This window comes from Saccharomyces paradoxus, chromosome XVI, assembly GCF_002079055.1.
Source record: "Saccharomyces paradoxus chromosome XVI, complete sequence".
In the NCBI taxonomy this organism is placed as follows: Eukaryota; Fungi; Ascomycota; class Saccharomycetes; order Saccharomycetales; family Saccharomycetaceae; genus Saccharomyces; species Saccharomyces paradoxus.
This window is the reverse complement of record NC_047502.1, coordinates 835,480-862,305: the sequence shown is the minus strand read 5'-3', so window position 1 is coordinate 862,305 and position 26,826 is coordinate 835,480. Positions and strand designations below refer to the sequence as shown.

Below are 26,826 nucleotides of genomic sequence, written 5' to 3'. Positions count from 1 at the left end.
GAAAGATTAAGGGAGCAAAGTCTCGAGAAGAATTGGCTATTTCAAGGGGTTGGTGCTGTTGTGACAAAAAAAAAATTGGATGCATTTGGTAGCGCCGCGTGGAGAAACAATGCAAAAGGGTTGTGAAGTCAGTTTCTGAACCCTATGTGTGGGGGTGGGGAAGAAATGAGTTACGGCCTAGTAGATTTTCCATTTTTACCCTAGGGCAAATATTACGTTAACAATGATGGTCAAAATAGGATTAGAAAGGGGAGAGTGTAATTAAAGGCATATACCTGAAAGAAGTACTTAAAGAGACATATAAAAGACGTATTTTTTTTCGTTAGCATTCAACCCCTTTAAAAGACCAAATGGTATAGTTGGTAGCAAACGTAGAAGAACAGAATGGACCAGAAAGTAATGAAGAGGATAAGGTTGTTGGCGCCAAACTTGAAGACGTAGAGCTCCTTGAGTTGTTGCAAATATTGGATAATGACTTTACCTGACAGCTTGGACTCACCTTCTGTTCTCACACCGAAGGTGAATGGCACTTCGCCGATTGCCACTCTAGGGTCCCTTGGTAGAGGAAGCTTGGCTAGAAGCTCAAGGGCAATCTTGAAACCTTGCGAGTTGATGTCCTTAGGGTTGCAGTTCTCGAGGTACTTCTTTTGTAGGCCGAAAAACCCACTCATGGGGTCGGAGGCGATGGTCAAAGGTCTGGCCATCATCCTAGCAGTGGAAGAAATGACGCGTCTGTACATAGGCCAGTCCTTGTCGATACCGACGCCTGGGGCGTATCTGGTACCCAGAGTGAAGGCGTGATCGTGCAAAGACTCGAACAATTTGGGCACGGTCTCGGGAGGGTGTTGTAGGTCTGCATCCATGCACACCAGGTACTGGCCCTTGGCCTCGTAGAAACCCTTAAGAACGGCAGAAGATAGACCGCGCTCATTGGTCCTGACAATGATGCGGACGTTGTAGCCTTTGTGCGCTAGGGAGTCGACCTCCTCAACGGAGCCGTCCTGCGAGTTGTCGTCGACAAAGATCAACTCGGTCTTCTTGGCCATTTCAGGGCTCATGCCGGCAAACAGTCTGGTTGTCAAGGGTTTGATGTTTAGCTTTTCATGGTAGGCAGGAACGATAACAGAGTATTCAATGCTCATTGTGAGTGCGTCTATGTGGGTATAATTGGCGCGATAGCGTTATAGCAATAGCCCTCTCTGTGGAGTTAGGAACACGTAAGAATACTGAAAATTTTTCAAATACTGGAAATCCTTTATTTTTTCCACGCTATCCACAATGCGAGGGAAATCCAAAAGCAGGAAGAAGGAAGAAAGAAAAATAAAACAATATAAACTAAAACAAAAAAAAAACAATACGGGACGTGGGTGCTATAGAATAATATTGCGTTACAGTAGAAAGCGTATATATTGGTATGTAGGGAACACGAGCGCAGTCATCTTAATTCGGCAGCTCCCTGATGTAGAGCACATTATTGCAGCGGATGAAGATCTCCCCTAGAGTGCCGTGCGAGACACCCGCGACGAACTCTTCTGCTTCGTTCAGTTGCAGGTTAAAGTAGTTGTCCGTGGACACAAGCGTACCTCTGTATTCGGTGTTGTTGAACTTAAGCTTGACGCCCACACGATGGTTGACCAGGCCCTTGAGGAACGGTTTCGGGTTCACTGGCTGCATCGCGCTAATATCACTGCTCTCGCTCATTATCTTGTTGTGTTGTGACGTGGCGTGGTGTGGTACGGTATGCTGTGCTGTGTTGTGCTGTGTTGTTTTACCTATTGTTCATGAACCGTTGTTTCTTGCTCTTGCTATCTCATGTTCATATATGTTGGGAGGAAAAGAGGTAAATTAAGAAAAGTTACCCGGACGCTTGAACTGGTGTTTTATGCTCGTCTTTACAATAATATGGGGAGAGATTGCACATGCCTAAGACATACTATAACCAACGTGGATGCAATGCAAGTTGACTACTGTTCATAGTGTGATAGGTTGCGTTAGTTTTGTTTTAGCACGATTATTTACTGTCAGTCGAGCTTTGTCGCTTGTGACGAGCAGCCCGTCGCCCTCTCGTTTGTTCCAAAGGAGGAAAGTTCCAGCAAGAATAAAAGAAAAACACGTTTGAAAAAAGAAAAAAATGATACTTGTTGTGATCTTGCCACGTCCAGCAAGACACACAATTAACTGAAGCCAGTATTTATCTGTCTGTCGCCTGCCTCCCCTTTCCCTTTTCTAGCCATGGACTTCGAGACTAATGAAGACATCAACGGGGTCCGTTTCACCTGGAACGTGTTTCCCTCTACCAGAAGCGACGCTAACAGCAACGTTGTCCCCGTTGGCTGCTTGTACACTCCTTTGAAGGAGTACGACGAATTGAACGTTGCCCCATACAATCCAGTTGTGTGTTCCGGTCCGCACTGTAAGTCGATTCTAAATCCTTACTGTGTGATTGATCCGCGTAATTCATCCTGGAGTTGTCCCATCTGTAACTCCAGGAACCATTTGCCTCCACAGTACACCAACTTATCGCAGGAAAACATGCCGCTAGAGTTACAGTCCACCACCATTGAGTACATCACTAACAAGCCCGTCACCGTCCCCCCCATTTTCTTCTTTGTTGTGGATCTGACTTCCGAAACGGAGAATCTCGACTCGCTGAAGGAGTCTATCATCACTTCGTTGTCTCTATTACCCCCCAACGCACTGATTGGGTTGATCACTTATGGGAACGTTGTTCAATTGCACGATCTGTCCAGCGAAACCATTGACAGGTGCAACGTGTTCAGAGGCGACAGAGAGTACCAGCTCGAGGCGTTGACCGAAATGTTAACGGGCCAAAAGCCTACCGGCCCCGGTGGTGCTCCATCTCATCTACCGAACGCCATGAACAAAGTCACGCCCTTTTCCTTGAATAGGTTCTTCCTGCCCTTGGAACAGGTCGAGTTTAAACTGAATCAACTGCTCGAAAATCTGTCTCCAGATCAATGGTCTGTCCCAGCAGGTCATAGACCATTAAGAGCTACAGGTTCCGCTTTGAATATTGCGTCTTTGCTTTTACAGGGCTGTTACAAGAACATCCCTGCAAGAATCATTCTTTTCGCCTCCGGTCCAGGTACCGTGGCCCCAGGTTTGATTGTTAACTCGGAGTTAAAAGACCCTTTGAGATCTCACCACGACATCGATTCGGATCACGCGCAACATTACAAGAAGGCCTGCAAGTTCTATAACCAGATTGCTCAAAGGGTTGCCGTCAATGGACACACTGTTGATATCTTTGCCGGTTGTTACGATCAAATCGGTATGTCTGAAATGAAACAATTGACCGACTCTACTGGAGGCGTATTATTGCTAACCGATGCGTTCTCCACTGCGATCTTCAAACAGTCTTACTTGAGACTGTTTGCCAAGGATGAAGAAGGGTATTTGAAGATGGCTTTCAACGGTAATATGGCAGTCAAGACAAGTAAAGACTTGAAGGTACAAGGTTTGATTGGACATGCCTCCGCTGTAAAGAGGACAGACGCCAATAATATCAGTGAATCTGAAATCGGTATCGGTGCAACGTCTACTTGGAAGATGGCTTCCTTATCACCTTATCACTCGTACGCAATCTTCTTTGAAATTGCGAACACTGCGGCTAATTCTAACCCAATGATGTCTGCCCCTGGCTCAGCAGATAGACCTAATCTAGCATATACTCAATTCATCACTACTTATCAACACTCCTCCGGTACCAACCGTATTAGAGTCACCACCGTGGCAAACCAACTCTTGCCATTCGGCACTCCCGCCATTGCAGCTTCCTTTGATCAAGAGGCAGCTGCCGTTTTGATGGCCCGTATTGCTGTACACAAGGCTGAAACTGATGATGGAGCTGATGTTATTAGATGGTTAGACAGAACTTTGATTAAGCTATGTCAAAAGTACGCCGACTATAACAAAGATGATCCTCAATCCTTCAGGTTGGCTCCAAATTTCTCGCTATATCCTCAATTCACCTATTATTTAAGAAGGTCCCAATTCTTAAGTGTCTTTAACAATTCTCCGGATGAAACTGCATTTTATAGACATATTTTCACAAGAGAGGATACGACTAATTCTTTAATTATGATTCAACCTACTCTAACTTCTTTCTCAATGGAGGATGACCCACAACCTGTCTTGCTGGATTCTATTTCTGTCAAACCCAATACCATCCTATTATTAGATACATTTTTCTTCATCTTAATATACCACGGTGAACAGATCGCCCAGTGGAGAAAAGCCGGTTACCAAGACGATCCACAATACGCAGATTTCAAAGCTCTTCTAGAAGAACCAAAACTAGAAGCCGCAGAATTGTTAGTAGATAGGTTCCCACTACCAAGATTCATTGACACTGAGGCCGGTGGTTCCCAAGCCAGATTCTTGTTATCTAAATTGAACCCATCTGATAACTATCAAGACATGGCCCGCGGGGGGTCTACAATTGTCTTGACTGATGATGTGTCCTTACAAAATTTCATGACTCACTTACAACAAGTAGCCGTCTCTGGTCAAGCATAGAAGTGACGGCTTTCTTTTGTTTTATTTGATCATATTAGGCTTTTTGTATAATATAAGGCCTGCCCAGTCCACTGCGCGCGCAAGAATTTTCCTTTGGGCCTGAACAGAAACAATAGAGGTTTTAAGTAATATATTATCTTCTTTTTTGTACTGTGTGGTGACCTTTACTACGAATATCTGTATCTAATTTCTTTTCTATTTTTTATTACCATCAGTATTATTATTATTATTATTATTATTATTATGATTATTATTATTACTATATATGACTATAATGCTTTAGTGCCTTCAATTATGCCTTTTTTTTTTTGGCTGACACTGCTGTATAGTAGTTATATATATATTTAGAATTCAAAAAGTGGCATGTCTAAAGTAATACCATCAAAAACAATGAAATTATTCAATGGAGATAGCCTTTTACCCAGGATGTTAATGACATCCTGCGCAACAGCGCCCCCTATAATAGCCGCAACAGGAGCAAATTCAATTCCTTTTTGTTTGATAAACTGTTGAGTGTATTCGTCGTTTATCACTGTCGCTGGAACACCCAGATGTTCGCACCATACAGCTGCATCTGTTTTCATTTGTTCAAAGCTTATAGTCTTGCTCTTTTGATTGAGCTCATGCTGTAATAATGACAGGGTTAACGGCAAGATACTGGTGACTCGTTTTAATTGTCTTTGCGTCATTTTTTCCTTTAATGTTGCTGTGCTTAAGACCTCGTCCAATGGCCTATAGCTGTTCTTGGTCTTGATCCGTTCATACGTTTTTTTTTCATCTTCTTCATCTTTTCTAGTGGTAACTTCTATGATACTTCTATTGTTTGAAATGGGACCGGCAATAGTAGGTCTCACACTTTGCAATTTTTCGTCCTCTGAAATAAATTCAATCAAATCGACAAAAATATACGCAAATAATCCATTAGAACCAGCAACATATAATGGAATGTTTAATTTTCGAGTTAATTTGTTAATTTTAATTGCTTCATCAGCCTTCATTTCTGTAGCAACGACTAAATCAAACTGCTGAAAGAATCCTTTATCTTTTTCTTGCAAGGCCTGCTTATCAAAGTTTAACTCCACACGGGGGTTCAAGTCTTGAATTCTTTCTTTTGTGACATCAATCTTCCATTGGCCGACATCTTCGGAGCCAATGAAGAATTGAGAACCCAAATCTTCTTCGGTCACCTTGTGTCCATCCAATATTGTTAAATGCCCTATACCACTAAGAACGATACTCTTAGTGATTTCAGAGCCAATTGCTCCAAGATTGATTAGCAGCACTTTCGCTGATCTCATATTGGCTTGTGCTGCCATTCCCCATAGACGAATTTGTCTATCGTATAGAGCAATTTCATCTTCACTTAATTTTTCTCCTTTCATAGCCATACTTATTGATGTAGTCTACTCAGTTCGTTCTTCTTCTGCTTTAATTGATACTCTAAAAAATAACACTAGTGTTCTAGTATCCATAACACCGCGATTTTTCATACCTTCCAATTAGAGGATAATAGAGAAAAGACATATTTGAACAATAAAAATGACAAAAACGGAAGTTAGAAACACCAAATAATTGCCCCTTAGCATGGATTTACTACGTATTTTAGACACAAAACCGATACCCACAATTGTTGATGCTACTACTCTGGGAATCTCAGGAAATATTTCCGGTGATTATTGGCTACCAACTACAATGTCACTTTATCAAAAAGAACTCACAGATCAGATAGTTTCATTGCACTACTCTGATATTTTGAGATATTTCGAAACTTCACATTATAAAGAGGATGTCATCCTCGAATCTATGAGAACCATGTGTTTAAACGGTTCACTAGTAGCAACCCATCCATACCTGCTAATAGACCATTATATGCCTAAATCGTTAATAACCCGTGACGTTCCTGCACACTTGGCAGAAAATAGTGGTAAGTTTAGCGTTTTGAGAGATCTTATAAATCTTGTTCAAGAATATGAAACTGAAACGGCCATTGTTTGTAGGCCTGGGAGAACAATGGATTTACTGGAAGCCCTACTATTGGGAAACAAGGTACATATCAAAAGATACGACGGTCATTCTATTAAGTCAAAGCAAAAGCCAAATGACTTCTCGTGTACAGTTCATTTATTTTCTTCTGAAGGAGTAAGTTTCTCAAAATACCCGATAAAATCCAAGGCTCGATTCGACATGCTGATCTGCTTAGATACTACAGTGGATACGAGTCAAAAGGATATTCAGTATCTGTTGCAATATAAGAGAGAGAGGAAAGGTTTAGAGAGATATGCTCCAATCGTTAGGCTAGTGGCCATCAATTCGATTGATCATTGTACTTTATTTTTTGGTAAGAAATTTGACAAGAACAGTAGACAATATTTGGAGAACGTCACTGCAGCTATGGTAATTTTGAGGGATCGATTGGGCACACTTCCACCTGATTTGAGGCCCATTTATTCACAAAAGCTACACTACTTAGTAGAATGGCTAGAAAACCCAACAGTACCGTGGCCTCTGCCAGATATCTACCCTTTAAAACAATATACTTCCATGGATGTAGAAAGGTCTTTGTTAACGGAGGTACATTTCAAAAAATCAGATGACCAATTAGAAGATGCTTTTGCCAACTGTTCCAAGAAGAGGGGACGCCATGGTGCTAATAAAACAACATCTTCAACTGCTGTCGGAATTGAGGATAATGACATTCCAAGTTTTTACTCTACCAAAAGGTTAAAAAATGACTATTACACGAACCCTTTAAAACAAGACATGACGCAACTAACAGGTATTACTACAGCTGACAATTCCTCGAACGTAAATTACCATTTATCAAGTGGAATCATAACGCACAAACTGATTCAATCAATGGGGGAAGTGTATATGGATATTTGCGTGCAAAAACAGGAGCTGAATGATTACTCCTGCCTAGATAATTTGCAAAATGATCATTTAGAGTTCTTCTCAAACGAAGATGGGAAAATTATCAAAGAATACGAAAGTATATTACGAACAAATAATGATAACTTAAATAGGTCTCATGAACTAGAAGTTGAAAACAATTCGAAATTTTCTCAAATCGAAACGTTGGAAAAGGACATTGGAGTCTTGAAGGGAAATTTAATAGCCCAGGGTGAAACATTTTCAAATCTAAAGGACGCATTTGTCAAGACTGAGAATATACAAGATGAGATCGAGAAAGAAGAAAGAATAAGCAAATCAAGGGATACCGAGAAGAAATACATGGAACAAGAAATCAAAAGAGCTGTCGATGCTCTAAGCGAAAATGAGGAGGAGGTACGTAAACTCGGTGACAAAAAGAGAGAATTAGAGAATGAGTTGAAACTGAAATTCAAAAATTCAGAAATCTCTAAAAAAGAACTGAATGAGAAAATTGACGTTTTGAGGAAGGAAATAAATTTTGAGAATGATCTCAATAAAGAATTACTGGGCCAATTATCGAAGACGATGGACAACTTGGAAAATTTAACTATTCCACGAGTTCGTACTCAAAATGGCAACACCAAAAAAAAATCCAAGACAAAAAACCAGGCAATATATAAATAAATAATACAGTGTTAATAAAAAGATTAATTTTGAAATACGGAAAACATTTCTTTACACAATCAATTCCAGAGCTTAATAGACCTATCCCAACCACCGGTCACTAAAAAATGAGAATCGCTTGAAATATCCAAACTTATAATTTTATCAGTGTGACCTTCTAGACTTCCCATTTTTAACCATGTATCACTACTATACACATTGATCAAATTATCATAACCACAAGAGACAAATTTCTTGCCGCCGTCGTCTTTTGAAAACTGCACTTGCGTAACGATGTTACGATGCGCCAATATTTGATTTAATTGACCTTCATCACGTTTTCTGATGTCCCAAACATTAATTAATCCATCACCACCACCAGTGGCTACTTGGTACCCGTTTGTTGACCAAGCTACGGAGTAAACAGGCTTGGAGTGTCCTGCTAGGGTCATCACTTTACTTCCAGATCGTATGTCCCATAGCATTGAAAGGGAGTCCATGCCACCGCTACAAACAAGAGACCCATCGCATTGAAAAGACAGACTAAATACGCCCTTAGCATGGCCTTCTTGTAGTAATAGTTCCTGATGTGTTGATGCATCCCAAAGTCTCCAAGTCATATCGTGAGAGGCGCTGCCTATAAATTTGCCACTAGGGTGGTATTTCACATCAGAAACGCGTCTTTCATGTCCCACGAGATCTCCCAATAATCTAAGTTCGCCCTCTTCGTATAAATATTGAAAGTTTTTGATGAGCCCGTCTTCCCCGCATGAAACCATTTGGTTGTTTGAATCAGGATGCCAATCTATAGCCCCAATTTTTCCTACGTGAGAATCGAGTTTTTGCGTCAACGGCTGCAGTGTTTGAGAATTTAATACCCGAAGATCACCTGCCCAGCTTCCAGTTGCGACAACCATGTCATCGGGAGATAAAGAAACTGCTGAAATAGGCTTTGTAGATAACAATTGAGAACCAGCGAGCTCTAAATTAGCCATACGTCGTAGTTCCGTACGCCGACTAAGTAATTCTTGTCTTGTATTGAACTTTTGATGTCTTTCCATCTCTTTCTGTAACCTCTTTCGAGATCTATCAAGTGAATATTTTATCAAAAACTTTCTCGCCTGGATGAGTTCAGATGTTGCTGGAGTAAAGAACTCTTCATCGTCTTCCTCATCTTCTTCTTCACCGTTTATCCCTTCCGTGTTATTAATACTACCAGGATCAATTTCGTCAGCCATTAGCATTTCAGCCAACCGCATTCTTCGCTGTTGTACATCTTCATTCTCCACTACTTCCGGTTTTTTCAGAATTAAAAGCAAGTTTCTCACCTCAAGATCATCTTCTGGTATCTTTTCTAGGACGGCTTGTAATCGTTCATGTGGCAGCTGGCTCAGTATATCAGCAGTGCTTTCGTTTTGTGTGACTCCTCTATGTTGTAAATCAACTGGAAGGTTTTCAAGTGCAATACCTTTACTCATATTCCTTACAACTAAATACTATCGCTAATTATGTGCTTCAGGCTTGCTGTGAAATCGCGATTAATGATCATGTAACAGCCTTTCCTTTACTTGTTCTTTATGTTTAAACATTCCCGTGTTGAATGACTTCGCTTATAATAGCGATAGTAATACTAGTAGTAAAGACAATAATAAGAAATTGTGTATATATTCCAAATACCACTACTGCTAATGATTTTTGTTCCCTCAAATAAGGAATCATGAAGATGTCTGGACCACTTACACTGTTTAAGGAAAAACATATCCGTTATATTCAATCATTAGATACTAGGAAGCATAATTTCGAATATTGGCTTACGGAGCATCTTCGTCTGAATGGGATATACTGGGGACTCACTGCCTTGTGTGTGCTTGATTCGCCAGAGACTTTTGCGAAAGAAGAGGTTATAGAATTTGTGCTGAGTTGTTGGGACACCAAATGTGGTGCGTTTGCACCATTTCCAAGACATGATGCACATTTATTGACCACATTGTCCGCCGTGCAGATCTTGGCCACTTATGATGCCTTGGATATCCTTGGCGAAGACCGTAAAATTCGCTTGATTTCCTTTATTCGTGGGAATCAATTGGAAGATGGATCGTTTCAGGGTGACAGGTTTGGGGAGGTAGATACAAGGTTTGTTTATACGGCGTTGAGTGCGCTATCAATATTGGGTGAATTAACACCTGAAGTCGTTGACCCTGCTGTAGAGTTTGTGCTCAAGTGTTATAATTTTGATGGTGGGTTTGGGTTATGTCCTAATGCAGAATCACATGCAGCCCAAGCTTTCACGTGTCTTGGCGCTTTGGCAATTGCTAACAAATTGGATGTGCTTAGTAATGACCAATTAGAAGAAATTGGGTGGTGGCTTTGCGAACGGCAATTACCAGAGGGTGGGTTGAACGGTAGGCCAAGTAAACTGCCTGATGTTTGCTATAGTTGGTGGGTTTTATCTTCATTAGCTATTATTGGTAGATTGGATTGGATAAATTATGAGAAGTTGACTGAGTTTATACTCGAATGCCAAGATGAGAAAAAGGGTGGAATAAGCGATAGGCCTGAGAATGAAGTAGATGTCTTCCATACTGTTTTCGGTGTTGCTGGTTTAAGTTTAATGGGGTACGACAATCTAGTCCCAATAGATCCTATATATTGTATGCCGAAATCCGTTACAGCCAAATTCAAAAAGTATCCATACAAATAGATGGCAGTTTACTAACACTGCCCGCTTCATTAAAACTATTAGATGTTCTTATTTGGATGCATTATTTAGATATATATCTCTTCCTGTATAGTTCTCTTTGAGGATGGAACGTACTCCATATACCTAGCACGTCTGTTATGAATGAATGATCCAGGGTTGATGACTTTACAACCGTTGTATGTCAAATCAAATTGTGCAGAAGTAGTGTCGCAAAGAATCATTGTTGATGGTATTGGGCAGAGCGTCAAAGTATGGTCTAAATCCCATGAAATTGGGCGCAAAGAATCAAGAAATGGTGATAAATGGCCCTGGTCTAGTATTGTTTTAACGAGTTTTCTTGTTTCTTGAACCTTTTGCGGTAACTGGTCTGGTTCTTTAACTAATTCATCAATTGGCACGATATCAGTGTCTTTGGTTACCATTTCATCGTTATCGGTATTGACATCTTCACTTTCGTTGAATGGGAATTCTAACCGGTGTCTTTTGAATCTTCCGGATAAATCATCTCTGAAAATGACTATTTCTTGAGATAAGTACGCTATTCTTGTTGGATTTGAACTCCATACAATATTTTTACAAACCCTGTTGATTTTTTTGGTAAACGCACTAGGAATTGGTTCTTGTGGTAATGTCCCACTTGCCCCCAGTGACACCATCGACCCCCACAAATCGTTAGGGCCTGGAATAAATATCATTGTAGTATTTTCGGTCAAATTATCAAATCTTGACAGAAGTGTCGCTAGGGCGTCGAAATTATTCTTATATTGGGTTGAACTGCTTATGTTCCGACTACTCATTGATGCGAAAACGGGAACTGAAGTGAAAGAACCCTGCCAAATTAATAGGGTCGGTGGGTCATCGTTTAGTTTTTGCAAAATTTTGCTGAGTGCAGTCATAATTTTCAAATCATCTAGGAATAAATTTGCGCCAAGAATTACAAATTTATGATCAATTAATTCTTTCTCCAAAAGGTGTAATCTAATCTTCAAATCTTTATCTAAACGAGCAATGAAGTTATTGTTAGAAATTCCATGTATTCCCAAGAGGTCTAGATTACCTATCGTCTCTAATGTAACTTCTCTCCTCTCGCCAGGGGGCAAAGTCATGGAAGTAACGTGGAATTTATTCCCTACCGAATAATATATTCCTTCTACAAGAACCATAAAACCTGGCGCGTAATAATGACCTTGTGTGGGGATAGTTTGGGAAATATCGATTTCGACGGATCCAGACGGATCTTCTAGTGACCAATTACCCTTAAAGTTCTTATTTAAGAGCCCCAATAGTAAAAAATTTTGAGCATCCCTACCTAGTAAATTTTTTATTGGGGTGATACTCATGCTGTTGGATTGCTGCTGGTGCTGGTTAGTATTGGATAGTTCATTTTGTAAAGACACCATGGAGGATAATGGATTAAACATGTCACTGTTTTGGAAGTTCTCATTTCTCATGACTCTGTCGTTGGTAAGGTAATATCTTGTCAAGAACATTTGAACTTTGTCTTCCATATCAGGTAGAAATCCTGCAACGCTTCCCAGTTCATTCTGCTTTTTATTGGGGACGAAGATGAATTGCATTTTGTGTGGATTGTATGAGAACCTTTGTTGCTGAGAAGCATTAATAACTTTGAAATAGTCCCTCCAGTCCAATATTTTAGAACTTTCTGGCTTAAAAGGCTGTTCATATTCGTTTTTATTAGTAGGCTGCGGAATTGGTGAAGATAACGAAACATTTTGTAAGGATGAATCAGCTGCCATGGGCATTTCATCGTCGCTGTTGTTGCCATCATCATCTGTCCGTCTCAGTATATTTTCCTCATGTTGGGTAGAGTGTTCATGACTCCATTCAACTTTTTCACGTTCTTTCATTTCCTGAATCACTTCTTTAACCCCGTTCTGGTCGATGAAAAGTCCTCTTTCTTGTTGTTTCCATACGACAGCAAATTGCTCGAGAAATTTCACTGTAGCAGACCCTTGTCTCCAGTTGGCACCTATATTAGTGCCAACGAATTCCGCCAGAGCAGACAACCCATCAGATTTAATCGATAAACCATATTTTCTTGATAAAACTCTATATGCCAATGGCCTGAGTAGCGGAGGCTGAATCTTAACAGGCAGAACATTCCCAGAACCATACATTGCACACTCCGACGCTTGCTGTTCGACTAACAGACTTTAAAGGCATAAACAAAGTCATCTCAACTCTATTTGGAGATGAGTTAAACATGCGCAGCTGAAATCTTTCACTGCTATTATTTCACGCGAAAAATAACGCGTCGATCACTTTTATTCCTTTTGTCGTTTTTTTCTTCGTTTTAGATTCCATGTTGAAAAGAGATGGATGGGACAAAAACAACATAATTTAGATCGAACAAGGTAAAAGAAAGTTGGGCTGGCATTGAAGATTACAATGGGAATTCAAGAAAAGGGACTGGGAACACGAAAAGAGCGTAAATTGGCGGTTGTGCCCCGTGAAAGAAGCCATGTTAGGTATGCTTCGCAGAGGACACGTTCTAAAAACTACAAGAATATCTCCAAAGAAAGGGCTCAACAACACGCGTTTGGATTCAATATTGCTAAGATTATTGCAAAGATCCAAGCATTTGTATGGAGATCTCCCGCCGAGGAGAAAGAAGAAAGTAATATCCCATTGTCTAAAGCTTCTCAGGATTGTGTGCCTTTGCAATGGCAAGCAAAATTTGCGCAGTTACAGCAGCAACTGCACTCTACACAAAAGGAACTACAATTTGTTAAGGAGAAGTGTCACCTATTGCAGTCAGTGCTGGACGACGCAAACATCGATCAAAGATACCTGGAATCTCGTCGGGACATGAAAAATATTGAACGAGACAATCTCAAACCCACAGAAAATTTACCGCCTTCACCAGTAAGAGCAGTAAACCCATTAGTCACTTCAAGTCCAATCCATATGTCGCCACTCCAGTCGCGCCAACGACCACTCTCTTCCCTACAGCCCCCCAAGGGCCCCAACTTCTACGCCAAGTATCCGAAGCTTCCTCAGACGAACATTCTCAGAGAATCTCCAACTGAGGATTCACTCTCTCACGCTGAATAGAAACACGTCACGTCACAATCCTTCTTTTCTGTACATGTATTTATTCTTGCTTGATGTTATACTAATTATATTGCTTTACGGGTATCCCCGCTGGGTGAAAAAAAAAAAGAACTTCATGATATCGAACAATCTAATCATGGGTTAAAGCTACGGCAAAACAAAGGACGCAGCATAGTGTGTCTATAGTAGATGGGGTACAAATGAGCACGGGAGATTTTTTAAGCAAGGGAATAGAGCTGGTCCAAAAGGCCATTGACCTGGACACAGCGACGCAGTATGAGGAGGCTTATACAGCATACTACAACGGATTAGATTATTTGATGTTGGCTTTGAAGTACGAGAAAAACCCTAAGTCGAAGGATTTGATAAGAGCCAAGTTCACAGAGTATTTAAACCGCGCAGAACAATTGAAAAAGCACTTGGAAAATGAAGAGGCAAATTCTGCGAAGAAGTCTCCTAGCGCTGGTAGTGGCTCCACCGGTAATAATAAGAAAATCTCTCAGGAGGAGGGCGAGGACAATGGCGGTGAAGACAACAAAAAGTTGAGAGGTGCCTTATCGAGTGCCATTCTATCTGAAAAACCTAATGTTAAATGGGAAGACGTGGCTGGACTTGAAGGAGCCAAAGAGGCTCTTAAAGAAGCTGTTATTTTACCCGTCAAGTTCCCACATTTGTTCAAAGGTAACCGCAAACCTACTTCAGGAATCTTGTTATACGGGCCACCAGGTACAGGTAAATCATATTTGGCAAAGGCGGTGGCCACCGAGGCCAATTCTACCTTCTTCAGTGTTAGTTCGAGTGATTTGGTTTCTAAATGGATGGGTGAATCTGAAAAACTTGTTAAGCAGTTGTTTGCCATGGCAAGAGAAAATAAACCTTCCATTATTTTTATTGATGAAGTGGATGCGCTAACAGGTACTAGGGGCGAAGGAGAGAGCGAAGCAAGTAGAAGAATCAAGACAGAATTGTTAGTACAAATGAACGGTGTTGGAAATGACTCCCAAGGTGTTTTGGTCCTTGGTGCAACAAATATTCCATGGCAACTGGACAGCGCCATCAGGAGAAGATTCGAAAGAAGGATATATATACCATTACCAGATTTGGCAGCAAGAACCACCATGTTCGAGATCAACGTCGGTGACACACCATGCGTATTGACCAAGGAAGATTATAGAACCTTAGGAGCAATGACTGAAGGTTATTCCGGGAGTGATATTGCTGTGGTAGTAAAAGATGCGCTAATGCAACCTATAAGAAAGATTCAAAGCGCAACGCATTTCAAAGATGTCTCTACGGAGGATGACGACACAAGAAAACTAACACCATGCTCTCCAGGTGATGATGGCGCCATCGAAATGAGTTGGACGGATATCGAAGCTGACGAATTAAAAGAACCAGATCTCACCATAAAGGATTTCTTGAAGGCCATCAAATCAACAAGACCTACCGTAAACGAGGATGATTTGCTGAAGCAAGAACAGTTTACAAGAGATTTTGGTCAAGAAGGTAACTAGTCAGTTGGTTAATGTATTAATGTAGATTTTCCTGTGTACATGAAAATAAATAAAAAAAACAGAAAAACTAAATAGAGAAACGTATGCAAAATAGACAAAGGAAAACAGAGGACAGTTAACTCTTACCCTTACTTAAAAACATTGTCCTGTTCTCATTGTTGGACACCCTAGCATTATCAATTCTAACCTTAACAACGGCAGTGTTTTCTTCAAATATAAAAGCTTTCGCATCAGGATTGGCTTTTAGTATTAAGTCCTTATAGTAGTTAGATTCTTCACTTTCAGGATTGACAGTCTCAGTTTCGCCACCAATGGATGCACTCATCTGGTTCAATTCAGCTTGATTTAACTCTTGTAACAAATTCAAAAGCTTGCTTTGACGTTGTTCGTCATGAGAAGCGGGTGTCGGTGTCGGTGTTCCAGAGATGCTTTCCTTACCCACTGACAAATTATTCGCGATGATCCAATCGTGAAACAATAGGGCCACTTTAGGGTTTTCCTTGATGTTGTAAAACTTTTGTGTGTCTTGAGGAGTAACAAATATAATGTAGTCGTTTTTATTATCCGTTTGGCCAAACAGTTTTTCACCTGGCACGTAGATATAGTTCATCAATGCCACCGAAGGAATGCAATCTTTAGAACAGGTAGCTACGTGAACATATTTGGAGTTTTTGATCAAGTTCAATAGATGTGCTGGTAATGTACTAGTCCAAGCCATAATTGAAATGTTGCAGTTGTGAATGGGCTCTATTCTTGCTTGTATTTACTAATTAGGGAAGAAAGGTATAGCAAAAGGCCGATGATTTATATTCCTTCAGGCTCATAAGGGGAGAAATGTCAAATATCAAACGTGCAAAGTGACGATAATAAGTTTATCTCATAAATATTAAATTATCATATTGTTACATCATATGTATGTAAATACATGGGTGAAATACGGAGGACCGCTCTCTAGTTACAGGCGTGTAGGGGGTTTTCTTCTGGGACCACGAGCCCTATTTTTGTTCGGGTGAACCAACGGTTTAGTTTCCTTTGTTGTTCCAACTCTAGAAATAGCAGACTCGTCAAAAGTTGCAGTATTAGTATTAATATTGTTAAATTCCGGTAGAGTATTGGATGCTCTTAAGTTTCTGGATGCAATTATTGCGTCTAATTTCGCGTTTATGCTGAGTTCGTTTGAGGGTTCCAATACAGGCTCAGTTTTAGATTTTTTCATTAATTCAACTTTTCGTAATGCTTCTGGCATGGAAATTTTACGTTGTGGGGCCTTTGGTGGACGTTTCTTCAGGTTATTCCGTAAGGAGAGAGCTTCAAGTTCGTTATCTGACTTGTTCACGTCATTATCATTTTTGATCGTAGTATCTTTTGAACTATCAGTTAAAAATGGTTTTTTCTGGGGGATTATAGGTTTCTCCTGTTTGGTTTTCTTTAGATTTTGTATACCTTTAATTCCTTCTGGAATATTATCCTTCTCTTTTTTCTTTATGTTACGGCTGCTGGATCGTAACTTGGGCAAATCGATTGAATGTTCGAATTTCTGCTTTGTTGGAGAAGTTTCCACGGGACGCAACTCGGGTAGTACTACCTTCAACTCCACCCTCTTTGGCGGTATGCTTGGTTTAGACTTTTGGGCGGCCAGATTTGCATTCCATAGTTTTTGGGGTTTTTCAGGCAAAGAAGGCTTGGAAGTTGTTGTAAGATTTGAATTTAGCATAGACTTGATAAAACTTTCAGACCTTGGAATTCTTTTCGCAGGTGGAGAAGGAGGGGCTGGTTTAGATTTATTTTTTATCGTAGGGGATAAAGTGGTTGGTTTTAATTGTATGGAATCCAGATAATCGATATGAGAATTTTTTATGGTTTTTTTTGGGGTTTCCACCTCCGAATTATGGCTCTTTGCCTTTGTCAATTTGTTATCTTCCAAGGAACTCAGAAAGCTAGCCGGTTTTGTGGAACGTGGGACAGGTGGAGCTGGTTTAACGCGCTCAGGTACCACAACTTCCGGTTTTTTTGACCTTGATGGCGGAGGTTCTGTGACACCTGCTTTGGTAGGCCTTGTTGGAAGAAGCGGTTTCTCTTCAGCCGCATCTTCATTGATTCTGGCATGATTACGCCTTGTGGGTAAAGGTGGTGGTGGTGAAGAAGAGGTGGAAGGTGTATCTGCTCTTTCAGGTAATTCAAAGTCGTACCGGATGGATATTATCTCCTTCTCTCTCTGTCTGGGTCGACCTCGACTGGGCATACGAGGTCCTTCTTCAAAGGAAGGTAAATTTTGGTTGGAATTGAAATCACTACATGATTGAGAAGCCTTCAATTTCTGCAACAGTAAATAATCTTCTTCAGAAATGACAAATTTTTTTTCGTTTCGAGAGGCACGATTCTTCGAATCCGGCTTCGGTGTTATTCGTTCAAGGTCCAATTCATTTAATGAGTAATGAGTCTTCTTTGGAGAAAATGTCATTTCATAATTGTATGCAGATCGGTAAGCCAAATTATCCCTATCTTCAATGTTTTCCCCGGTTATTATATCAGCCTCTCTACATTCCCTAGGGTTGTGACTTTTTACCGGTGAAAGCGGTTCCCTGGTTGGTTTTGAAGTGGAAACATTATTGTATCTCTTAGAGTCCAAATCCTCCACTTTCGACAGAAAGTTCACCAATTCAGGGTCACGCTCATATCTTGTCATACTTCCGAAACCTCGAAAAGCTGGGAAAAAGCTGGCTACTGTGACTTTTATCGATTAGAATTTATATACGTATATATCTATATCATATATTCTTTCTCATAATATTTCACTCAATTCGTTATTGTGGAAAAGTGTGATAAAAATAAAAGAATGTCACATGGAACGAGGTTACGATAAGTATATAGAACAGTTGGACGATATTAATGCATTCGGTATTATCCCATTGGATTCAAGACTAACGCAACTCGATCGAAGGTTTTCTTCTGGCTAAGTAAACTTGGAACCCACAGAATACGAAAAACACCAGGTATACCAAGGCAGCCAAATAAACAGTATGTGCAACACTATAAACAATAGGGTTATAATATGATTGTTAGTAAGGAGGAATGATATAAGAGATGGTAAAGGGGACAACAACGAAAGGAATAAGAAAATGTAACATACGCAGGTCCATCTTCAGGGTCATTTATTGATCCTACAAAGGATTCATGGCTAGTGTTGAAGAGATGAGCAATGACAGAAAGAATAACTACACCAAATGCCGATAGAACGGTACAACACCATGCCTTACCAGTGGATACAACAGGTCTCATTTTTTTTGCGGTGTTTGCTTCTAGCCTTTGTCCTTTATCGTAACAGTCTTTGCAAGCTACTGCTTCTTTTCTTTTCCCTTAAGCGATTTTTCAAATAATAGAAAAAAGAGTCGCGTGTAAAGCGATAAGCAATTTTTTTTGTCCTGAAAAATTAATCTTCAACAATACCTTCAAAATGCGGTATTGTTATGATAACTAAAACTGTTTAATTGCGCCCATCTAGGTTCGCACTTGATAGTTTGGTGGTGCTCTTTTCGATATCCTCGGCTACAATTTATTGTGCGTCATATCGCAGGTCGCAGAAATAATATTTGGGTCAATAAGCTAAGTATGCGTCTGAGACATGTCACGAATATTTGGCATATAAGCCGGATAGCTTTTACTTGAATAGCAGCGCTTAAAATATTACGTTTCTCAAATATACAAGTTATTAATCTTATTCACTAGTAAAAAAGAAAAATGTGCCTCCTGATTATAAACGTCCTTTAGACAACCCTCATTAGGCAGCCAAATTGTTTCTTGTACACAAGGCGAGTGTCTAAGCTGAGTTGAAAAAACGACAAGAATAGAAACTGTTTCGAAAGATCATAATTATAATATCCCATACACTTTATTTATCTAAGAAACTACGTAACCCAACATGTGCCAGTGGTGGTATACGCATTGTAGAGACCACTGACATGACAGCTGATGTTGTTGCTGAGGGGGGAAGTTTCCTAAGGTCGTTGGTCCACCTAGGGTAAATGGTGGATAATGATAAGGTCTATTTAGTTTAATACATTTGTCCCCTAAATGCAAACTTTGCCAATACATTTGCAGTAAAGCGAATTTGCTTCTCGAAATATAATCAGTATTTTCGTGTGAACTATCACTATCACTATCGTAATCAGGAAATAAATTTGGGCTTGAGCTCAATGATATCACAATGCTTTTGGCAACTTTCATACAGTTTGAATACTCACTTGGTTTCTCAGGATCATAATGAATCGTACGTCCGGGATCCGGTAGTATCGTAATGGTTCCGTCATTCCGTAGCATAAAAGATATATTACGCTATTCAGGTTTCAAACAAGATAAGTAATCTCGGATGAAACTTTCATATTTTGCTTGTTCGGTCTCATTAACGTCGATAGGTGTTTTTAGGAGGCTGAAAAGACACAATGATAGCATAAGAGAAAAAGGCCGTCATACAGTTGGAGAATATTCTTAGTTGCAGTTGCCTGTTGGCAATTTAGTTGTGAAGGGCGTTATACGAATTTTCATACACCTATCATGTTGTATTTCTTGGTCGTTCTCATATACTTTTCGGAGAGGGCGTTCTCCAAGTATCTTAAATCTATCTCACCATCCAGCATGTGTGAAACGGATAGGAGGCGAAATTCACTTTGTTATGTATCAATGAACGTTGTTTCGCAGAAATGACGTGATATATGTAACAAAAGCAGAGGCGGGTGTGGTAGCAGGAGGTTTGGAACATACTTCTGCAATATATTGGTACAGTATGGGCGTAATCTGTCTTCATTGTAATGGGTGAGTGAACATCAAAGTGGCGAGCACATCAGAAAATGGGGCGTCAGCGCTATCCTCATTTTTTAGGGCTAGATCGTAAACCATTCCTGTCAAACTCCCGCTTCAACTATGACTTAAGGAACACCTTGGTCTGTAACTTGACGACTTTACTAGGCATAACAATACATGCTGACATTATAATCTTGAACAGTACTAGTGTACATTGAGCTAAACTTTGTATGTATCGAGATTTTCTAAGAGGTTGCCGCGCAAAAATCATTAATAAAAGTACTTCAGCGTATTCGCGAAGGTCCTTATCCTGATAATTTTCTAAAGAGCATCTAGTAGCTTCACCAGCTGTATTATTTTGCTGGAAAATAGACTTCTCGTTGTCTGATGGCAACTGTAACTTTTAAAGTAACTAAGTAATCGTTCCAATTGCCTTCAAGACTGAACAAGCGTTTTTTTCAGGATTTAAACTATTATTGTATTATATTGGAAGTTGAGTCGCAAGAATCGAAATATGGAAAGAGATAAGAAAGAAGAAAAAAATAGAATAGCGTAATAATTATATGCAAAATAGTAAATCCGCCTTTTTTTGGATTTCTAATTGTTGGAATGAAATTCTAATATCATCTATTTAGTATTATATTATAACATGCGGTGCAAGAGGTTGGCATAAAAATTGAGAAACAGTCATCCAATCTAATGGAAGCTGAAACGCAAGGATTGATAATGTAATAGGTTAATGAATGACAACATATAAAAGGAAAGAAGATAAAGTTATAACACTATGTAGAACTATCGATTCCCTTTTGTGGATTCCTATATCCTCGAGGAGAACTTCTAGTATATTCTGTATACCTAATATTATAGCCTTTAGTAACAATGGAATCCCAACAATTATCTAATCATTCACACAATTCTCACTAATCCATGAGGAGAAATTATTATAATACTCGTTCTTAGTAACAATGCCCTTAACCGGGATGGGATTCCAAAATTGTGTTCCTAAATTCTACCAATTAAACATAGTAGCTAGATTTTCTCTTGCTTCAGAGGCAGCTAGTTATATCGTTATTAGCCACCCACTTAATCTGCACACTCTCACGTACCTAATTTGCTTACCAAAAAATTAACGGGACTCCAAGTCTAAATCTATTGCTATTTACTAGCTTATATAATTATTAGTTGATACGAGTAGCTCTTCTTAACTTCCATAGAAGCAAATAAGGTGGTCTCTTGGCCCAGTTGGTTAAGGCACCGTGCTAATAACGCGGGGATCAGCGGTTCGATCCCGCTAGAGACCAATTTTTTATCGTTTTCTTTAAAGGTGGAAGGTTCCACTTCCTTTTAGGGACTGAGTGATAACATTTGTTTCTTAGCATAAATATTGAAAGTTCTTTTTTAGTACAAAAAAAATTAATCTATAAATCATCAAACTTCTTGATCCCATGCTCGTACAAATCTTTTTTCTTGCTATTCTCCTTCATTATCTTTCTTTTTTTAATACTTTTTGAGTTGGATTCCTTTTCCTCGTTATGATCTTCATTGAGGTCTTTATCCAATTCATTCAATAACACTTCTTTTGATAGTCCGACAAGCGTCGTTTCACATTCATCAGAACTGCTGTCATCGCTGATGTCTTCATCAGAACGGGAGAAAGAGTCCTCACTATCAGATTCTAAAGATTCATTTTTCTCTACGTCATCATTTGATAATTCCCATATCTTGATGTTTTCCAAACCACCTGAAACAACACGGTACTCGAAATCTAAATCAACAAAATTGACTTCATCCAGTTCACTGTGGTTTCTCACTTCAATGACTTTCCCTAATTTAGCATTGACTCTATAGATGTTACCATTGGAGCAACCACACCATACACAATTATCGTCCTGTAAAGTTGGAACAATGCAATCGATGCTTTCATCTTTACTAATTTTTATACGGCTCATTTGATCTTCCAAATCATTCTTATTTGGTTTCCAGACAGTAACAATACCCTCGCCCATCCCACACAAAAGGGTATCTGCCACTTCGGGATCGACGAAACAACCGCAAAGAACTTCGTCCTCTTGATCATCACTGACCAAAATTTTACCATCCTCGTTTTCGGCTACGTTCGGTTTGGCGTCTTTGTCACGAACATCAAAATAAGCTAACGTTGTCTGGCCCAGAGAAATGAACTTATAAGCAGATCTTTTATCGAAGTGTAAAATATCGTTGATCGAGTCACCAAAATGTATGGAACGAATGGAATTTGTTAAAGCCAAGTTTTCTGAGTTTATCACATGAATGTTACCAGACTCATCTCCTATTAGAATTAATGGATGAGTTTGAGAAGCGCATAATTTGGTAAACTTATCATTCTTATTCTTTTCAGAATTAAACAGTGAGCTTAAGTTTACCTTTTTGACCACTTTGCCGGTCATAGTGTTGGCTTTTTTCAAGATATTATCAGATCCAACAGAAAAAATATTGTCGCCTTTAGCATCAAAGCACATGGCACGCACACTACCTTTATGTCTTTTAGTCTTCCAAAGCGTTTCTACGCCCAAATCTTCGTTGTTTTCTGTTTGCCTTTGTTGATCTTGTTTTTCAGCATCAATCAATTTCAAATCACCAGTTTCTAGGTCTATGTCTAGTCTAGTCCAAGGGCAAGTGCCGTTCTTTATTTTAGAAACATTTCTCGCATCTTTGCTCGCGGTTGCAGTTTCAATTTTACGCCTACGATGCAGACGTGATTGCAACTTAGTGGGGTCATAACGATGAGACACAATATGGCCTGTACCAAACCCAGTTATTATGATGGGCAGTTCAGGATGTGAAAGAGACTGGAAAATGGGGGCTTTTAAGGATAGTAATTCCAGAATGGGCAAGCTTGTTGAATCAACAGCATCTGTTTTCTTTTTGGTCTTCGCCATACTGTTGATGCACAGATTGTTCCTAATTTCTCAGCTGTTTCCTCTTTGAACGACTGCGATGCCATGATTTTTATTTTAAAATTTTCTTGATTGGAATTTTCTTTTTCTCAGCGAGGAGGAAAAAATTCAGAAAAATCACTATTTAGTGAGTATTGGAAACATTGTTGACAGGAGATGTCCTCTTTATGATATCTTCGACTGGTTCTTTCAACTCTGGAAATTCATCCACAATCTTATCAGCAAGTGAATCTCTTAATTGCTTCAATCCGTGCATCTTGCCTCTTTGATACTGGTTCGATCTTCTTATGGCTTCGACAAACTCTCTTGTGTAAATATCTGGATTTCTACCGTCCTCAATATATTGAACAACTTCCAAGGGAATGTCCACTTTGGACAAGCTGGACTGAGGATCGTTACTTCTCACATTCAGCTTATACAGCCGGTCCACATTTCTTTGCAAATTTGTGATCATTCCCTTGGTGGCTTCCGGAGTACCAGGAAAATCATATATGGAGACACCCAATTCTACAAAGGACTCAATAATCGAAGCCACTTGGTCTTGGGTAGTGGCTAATTCTTGCTGCAATTGCTCTTTGTTATTGCTGTTGCCATTCATCTTGATCTATTGTATTTCTATTTATATTTTGCCTCTTTCTCAAGTAATAGTTGTTAGTAGTTTAAAAGTATAAAGTTCTTTGTTCTTTATGCGCGCTGACGAAAGAACTAGATACGAGAGAGTGGTTAAAAGATAAAAGGGAAAATAGCCCCAATCTAACTCGAACGGCTGTTTTATTATCAGATATAAACTACTGACTGGTATTAAAGATCTTTACGGTTTGTCATATTTCTTCTTTATTTCATTGTTATTCTATTTATTTTTATCATCATTTCACGTGGCTAGTAGAAGAAAAGCCACAACATGACTCAGCAATTCTCGACAAAGTAAAACTCATAGACGTACCACAATACTGATATAAAAAAGTGTACTGTACTATTTGTAACCTATCCAGTAGTTCAAGGTCAAGTCCAAGACTGGTAAAGGTGTTAACCGGTAAAATGAAGACTTATCATTTGAACAATGACATTATTGTCACACAGGAACAGTTGGATCATTGGAATGAACAATTAATCAAGCTAGAAACGCCACAGGAGATCATTGCATGGTCTATTGTAACTTTCCCTCACCTTTTCCAAACTACCGCCTTCGGCTTGACGGGTCTGGTTACTATTGATATGCTGTCGAAGCTATCTGAGAAATATCATATGCCAGAATTATTATTTATAGACACTTTGCATCATTTTCCACAAACTTTAACACTAAAGGACAAGATCGAGAAAACATACTACCAGCCCAAAAATCAAACCATTCACGTATATAAGCCGGATGGATGTGAATCGGAGGCAGATTTTGCGTCGAAATACGGCGATTTCTTATGGGAGAAAGATGATGATAAGTACGATTATCTGGCCAAAGTCGAACCTGCACACCGTGCCTACAAAGAATTGCGTATAAGTGCCGTCTTTACGGGTAGAAGAAAGTCACAAGGTTCTGCTCGCTCCCAACTGTCGATTATTGAAATAGATGAACTTAATGGAATTTTGAAAATAAACCCGTTGATCAATTGGACATTCGGGCAAGTTAAGCAGTATATAGATGCAAACAATGTACCATACAACGAACTTTTGGATCTTGGGTACAGATCCATTGGTGATTACCATTCCACACAACCCGTTAAGGAAGGTGAAGACGAAAGAGCGGGAAGATGGAAGGGCAAGACCAAGACTGAGTGTGGAATTCACGAGGCCAGCCGCTTCGCACAATTTTTAAAGCAAGACGCCTAGATAGATAGAGTACAATATATACCCATATGTATGTGGCTAATTATTTATTTTCTTAATAACAAACACCAATAATAGCAACATTCTTATATATAATCTTGCGCCGGTGGGGAATTCGCGCTGGTTGAGAAAACAGCAAAAACAGAAGAATATTCCAATCGATAACTGGGCCATGGTAAAGAAGAGTGAAGATAAAAGCGAAAGAAAAGGCAGACTTATAAGTATATATATTCACCGATGGGTAATTTCAGATTTCCCATAAAGACTAAGCTACCACCTGGGTTCATCAACGCTCGTATACTTAGGGACAACTTCAAAAGACAACAATTTAAAGAGAATGAAGTCCTTGTTAAATCCTTGAAATTCATCGCTAGAAATTTGAACCTTCCAACAAAATTGAGGCTGGAGGCTCAGTTGAAGCTAAATACATTGCCAAATTACATGAGATCTACGCAGATCAAGAACAGGTGCGTGGACTCTGGTCACGCAAGGTTTGTCCTAAGTGATTTTAGGTTGTGCAGGTATCAGTTTAGAGAAAATGCTTTGAATGGTAATTTGCCAGGTGTTAAGAAGGGTATTTGGTGATATTTTCTTTAATAGCGTAAAGTATAAGTATATGTATGTGTATATGTATATATACATGGGATACGCACTTGTAAATAGATGATAATTTTTTAATTCTTCTTTAATAAATGATAATACTTATTGAGCAATACACTTATATATGTAGAGAAGAATAAGATTATACACATACTGGGAGAAAAACAAGCAGCTATAGTTGGAGCTAAAGTAACAAAGAAGGCATACGTACATACAATGAGGAAAAGGAATGGGGAGATTGAAAAAGGGCAGTATGTGCCACTAAGTTAACGACTGAGAGGTCGAGATATTCTTATAACAAGACACACTTCTTCTTCTTCTTTTCGGTAGTATTCTTCTTAGCTTTACCGTTTGTTTTAGATTTACCCATCAATGAAGCTCTAGTGGCGGCCTCAAACACTTCTCTGACACCATAACCGGTCTTGGCTGAACATTCGTAGTATCCGGTTGCACCGATCTGGTCTGCTACAGATTGGCCCTCTTGTGATGTAACGGGTTGCTGACCTTCTTGTCTTAGTTGTTCAATGGTTTGTGGGTCATTTCTCAAATCCACTTTACAACCAACAAGAATAATTGGCACACCTTGACAGAAATGTAGTACTTCGGCAATCCATTTTTCTTGTACATTCTCTAAAGAATCTGGAAGATCGATAGAGAAACAAATTAATACGACATTAGAGTCTGGGTATGATAATGGTCTCAGTCTATCATAATCTTCTTGGCCAGCAGTATCCCATAGTGCCAGTTCTACACGACGCCCGTCAACTTCAACATCTGCTACATAATTTTCAAAGACAGTTGGTACGTAGACTTCTGGAAATTGGCCTTTGGAGAAGACAATTAATAAACACGTTTTACCACAAGCACCATCACCAACGATTACCAGCTTTCTTCTGATACTGTTACCAACTTGTTGTGACATCTTTCTGATATGATTTTTAAAGTTCTATGATTTTCTATTGAGCGCAAACAATGATCCTTTAACAGCGATTATTTTGTTTTATTGGTTTTGTTCCTTTTGAGTTTTGTAACTTTAAGTTTGGGTTCTTCCAAAAATGTTCTTGCAATACTCGGAGGAATGATGGATATTCGAAATAATATCAAAGACGAATTTCTGTTGATGAAATATATACGCTTAGGATAAAGAAGTATTTGTATCGACTACTAAAACATGCAGTACCCAATACAAATCAAACAAAATTGTATCATCTGTTTATTTTTTTTTCTGAGGCGAAGCAAATTGGAAACAACAAGAATTCTTGTATCTTTTTTTAGCCCCTTGTCACGCCGCACGACGCGTAACACATCG

At 39.4% G+C, this 26,826-nt stretch overlaps 18 protein-coding genes and 1 non-coding gene across 19 annotated transcripts; 8 read left to right on the top strand and 11 right to left on the bottom strand.

Annotated features, from left to right (window-relative positions):
• Positions 1–338: 338 nt before the first annotated feature.
• On the bottom strand, positions 339–1,142 carry DPM1 (dolichyl-phosphate beta-D-mannosyltransferase; the record flags this gene model as incomplete). The annotated part of the gene is made up of 1 exon (XM_033914031.1): positions 339–1,142. One exon carries the CDS (start codon positions 1,140–1,142, stop codon positions 339–341), a length of 804 nt encoding a protein of 267 aa, XP_033769922.1.
• A 298-nt stretch (positions 1,143–1,440) lies between these two features.
• Positions 1,441–1,701, bottom strand: SMX3 (mRNA splicing protein SMX3; the record flags this gene model as incomplete). Its single annotated transcript, XM_033914030.1, has 1 exon — positions 1,441–1,701. The coding sequence occupies one exon, from the start codon at positions 1,699–1,701 to the stop codon at positions 1,441–1,443; it is 261 nt and encodes an 86-aa protein (XP_033769921.1).
• A 531-nt stretch (positions 1,702–2,232) lies between these two features.
• On the top strand, positions 2,233–4,539 carry SEC23 (GTPase-activating protein SEC23; the record flags this gene model as incomplete). Its single annotated transcript, XM_033914029.1, has 1 exon — positions 2,233–4,539. One exon carries the CDS (start codon positions 2,233–2,235, stop codon positions 4,537–4,539), a length of 2,307 nt encoding a protein of 768 aa, XP_033769920.1.
• A 344-nt stretch (positions 4,540–4,883) lies between these two features.
• Positions 4,884–5,927, bottom strand: AOS1 (E1 ubiquitin-activating protein AOS1; the record flags this gene model as incomplete). Its single annotated transcript, XM_033914028.1, has 1 exon — positions 4,884–5,927. One exon carries the CDS (start codon positions 5,925–5,927, stop codon positions 4,884–4,886), a length of 1,044 nt encoding a protein of 347 aa, XP_033769919.1.
• Positions 5,928–6,123: 196 nt separating this feature from the next.
• HDA3 (Hda3p) lies at positions 6,124–8,094 on the top strand (the record flags this gene model as incomplete). The annotated part of the gene is made up of 1 exon (XM_033914027.1): positions 6,124–8,094. The coding sequence occupies one exon, from the start codon at positions 6,124–6,126 to the stop codon at positions 8,092–8,094; it is 1,971 nt and encodes a 656-aa protein (XP_033769918.1).
• A 59-nt stretch (positions 8,095–8,153) lies between these two features.
• Positions 8,154–9,551, bottom strand: PRP4 (U4/U6-U5 snRNP complex subunit PRP4; the record flags this gene model as incomplete). The annotated part of the gene is made up of 1 exon (XM_033914026.1): positions 8,154–9,551. The coding sequence occupies one exon, from the start codon at positions 9,549–9,551 to the stop codon at positions 8,154–8,156; it is 1,398 nt and encodes a 465-aa protein (XP_033769917.1).
• Positions 9,552–9,796: 245 nt separating this feature from the next.
• Positions 9,797–10,774, top strand: BET2 (Rab geranylgeranyltransferase BET2; the record flags this gene model as incomplete). Its single annotated transcript, XM_033914025.1, has 1 exon — positions 9,797–10,774. The coding sequence occupies one exon, from the start codon at positions 9,797–9,799 to the stop codon at positions 10,772–10,774; it is 978 nt and encodes a 325-aa protein (XP_033769916.1).
• A 65-nt stretch (positions 10,775–10,839) lies between these two features.
• DPB2 (DNA polymerase epsilon noncatalytic subunit) lies at positions 10,840–12,912 on the bottom strand (the record flags this gene model as incomplete). Its single annotated transcript, XM_033914024.1, has 1 exon — positions 10,840–12,912. The coding sequence occupies one exon, from the start codon at positions 12,910–12,912 to the stop codon at positions 10,840–10,842; it is 2,073 nt and encodes a 690-aa protein (XP_033769915.1).
• A 271-nt stretch (positions 12,913–13,183) lies between these two features.
• On the top strand, positions 13,184–13,849 carry CSA1 (Csa1p; the record flags this gene model as incomplete). Its single annotated transcript, XM_033914023.1, has 1 exon — positions 13,184–13,849. One exon carries the CDS (start codon positions 13,184–13,186, stop codon positions 13,847–13,849), a length of 666 nt encoding a protein of 221 aa, XP_033769914.1.
• A 200-nt stretch (positions 13,850–14,049) lies between these two features.
• Positions 14,050–15,363, top strand: VPS4 (AAA family ATPase VPS4; the record flags this gene model as incomplete). The annotated part of the gene is made up of 1 exon (XM_033914022.1): positions 14,050–15,363. One exon carries the CDS (start codon positions 14,050–14,052, stop codon positions 15,361–15,363), a length of 1,314 nt encoding a protein of 437 aa, XP_033769913.1.
• Positions 15,364–15,478: 115 nt separating this feature from the next.
• Positions 15,479–16,081, bottom strand: SPAR_P04150 (pyridoxal 5'-phosphate synthase; the record flags this gene model as incomplete). The annotated part of the gene is made up of 1 exon (XM_033914021.1): positions 15,479–16,081. The coding sequence occupies one exon, from the start codon at positions 16,079–16,081 to the stop codon at positions 15,479–15,481; it is 603 nt and encodes a 200-aa protein (XP_033769912.1).
• Positions 16,082–16,318: 237 nt separating this feature from the next.
• Positions 16,319–18,049, bottom strand: BSP1 (Bsp1p; the record flags this gene model as incomplete). The annotated part of the gene is made up of 1 exon (XM_033914020.1): positions 16,319–18,049. The coding sequence occupies one exon, from the start codon at positions 18,047–18,049 to the stop codon at positions 16,319–16,321; it is 1,731 nt and encodes a 576-aa protein (XP_033769911.1).
• Positions 18,050–18,284: 235 nt separating this feature from the next.
• SPAR_P04130 (uncharacterized protein) lies at positions 18,285–18,642 on the bottom strand (the record flags this gene model as incomplete). The annotated part of the gene is made up of 2 exons (XM_033914019.1): positions 18,285–18,393; positions 18,494–18,642. 2 exons carry the CDS (start codon positions 18,640–18,642, stop codon positions 18,285–18,287), a joined length of 258 nt encoding a protein of 85 aa, XP_033769910.1.
• A 2,745-nt stretch (positions 18,643–21,387) lies between these two features.
• On the top strand, positions 21,388–21,461 carry SPAR_Ptrna17I. The gene has a single exon. It is a non-coding gene; the product is annotated as a tRNA-Ile (tRNA).
• A 117-nt stretch (positions 21,462–21,578) lies between these two features.
• Positions 21,579–23,078, bottom strand: JIP5 (Jip5p; the record flags this gene model as incomplete). The annotated part of the gene is made up of 1 exon (XM_033914018.1): positions 21,579–23,078. One exon carries the CDS (start codon positions 23,076–23,078, stop codon positions 21,579–21,581), a length of 1,500 nt encoding a protein of 499 aa, XP_033769909.1.
• Positions 23,079–23,220: 142 nt separating this feature from the next.
• NUT2 (mediator complex subunit NUT2) lies at positions 23,221–23,694 on the bottom strand (the record flags this gene model as incomplete). Its single annotated transcript, XM_033914017.1, has 1 exon — positions 23,221–23,694. One exon carries the CDS (start codon positions 23,692–23,694, stop codon positions 23,221–23,223), a length of 474 nt encoding a protein of 157 aa, XP_033769908.1.
• A 440-nt stretch (positions 23,695–24,134) lies between these two features.
• MET16 (phosphoadenylyl-sulfate reductase (thioredoxin)) lies at positions 24,135–24,920 on the top strand (the record flags this gene model as incomplete). The annotated part of the gene is made up of 1 exon (XM_033914016.1): positions 24,135–24,920. One exon carries the CDS (start codon positions 24,135–24,137, stop codon positions 24,918–24,920), a length of 786 nt encoding a protein of 261 aa, XP_033769907.1.
• Positions 24,921–25,154: 234 nt separating this feature from the next.
• MRP2 (mitochondrial 37S ribosomal protein uS14m) lies at positions 25,155–25,502 on the top strand (the record flags this gene model as incomplete). The annotated part of the gene is made up of 1 exon (XM_033914015.1): positions 25,155–25,502. The coding sequence occupies one exon, from the start codon at positions 25,155–25,157 to the stop codon at positions 25,500–25,502; it is 348 nt and encodes a 115-aa protein (XP_033769906.1).
• A 307-nt stretch (positions 25,503–25,809) lies between these two features.
• RHO1 (Rho family GTPase RHO1) lies at positions 25,810–26,439 on the bottom strand (the record flags this gene model as incomplete). The annotated part of the gene is made up of 1 exon (XM_033914014.1): positions 25,810–26,439. The coding sequence occupies one exon, from the start codon at positions 26,437–26,439 to the stop codon at positions 25,810–25,812; it is 630 nt and encodes a 209-aa protein (XP_033769905.1).
• Positions 26,440–26,826: the final 387 nt, after the last annotated feature.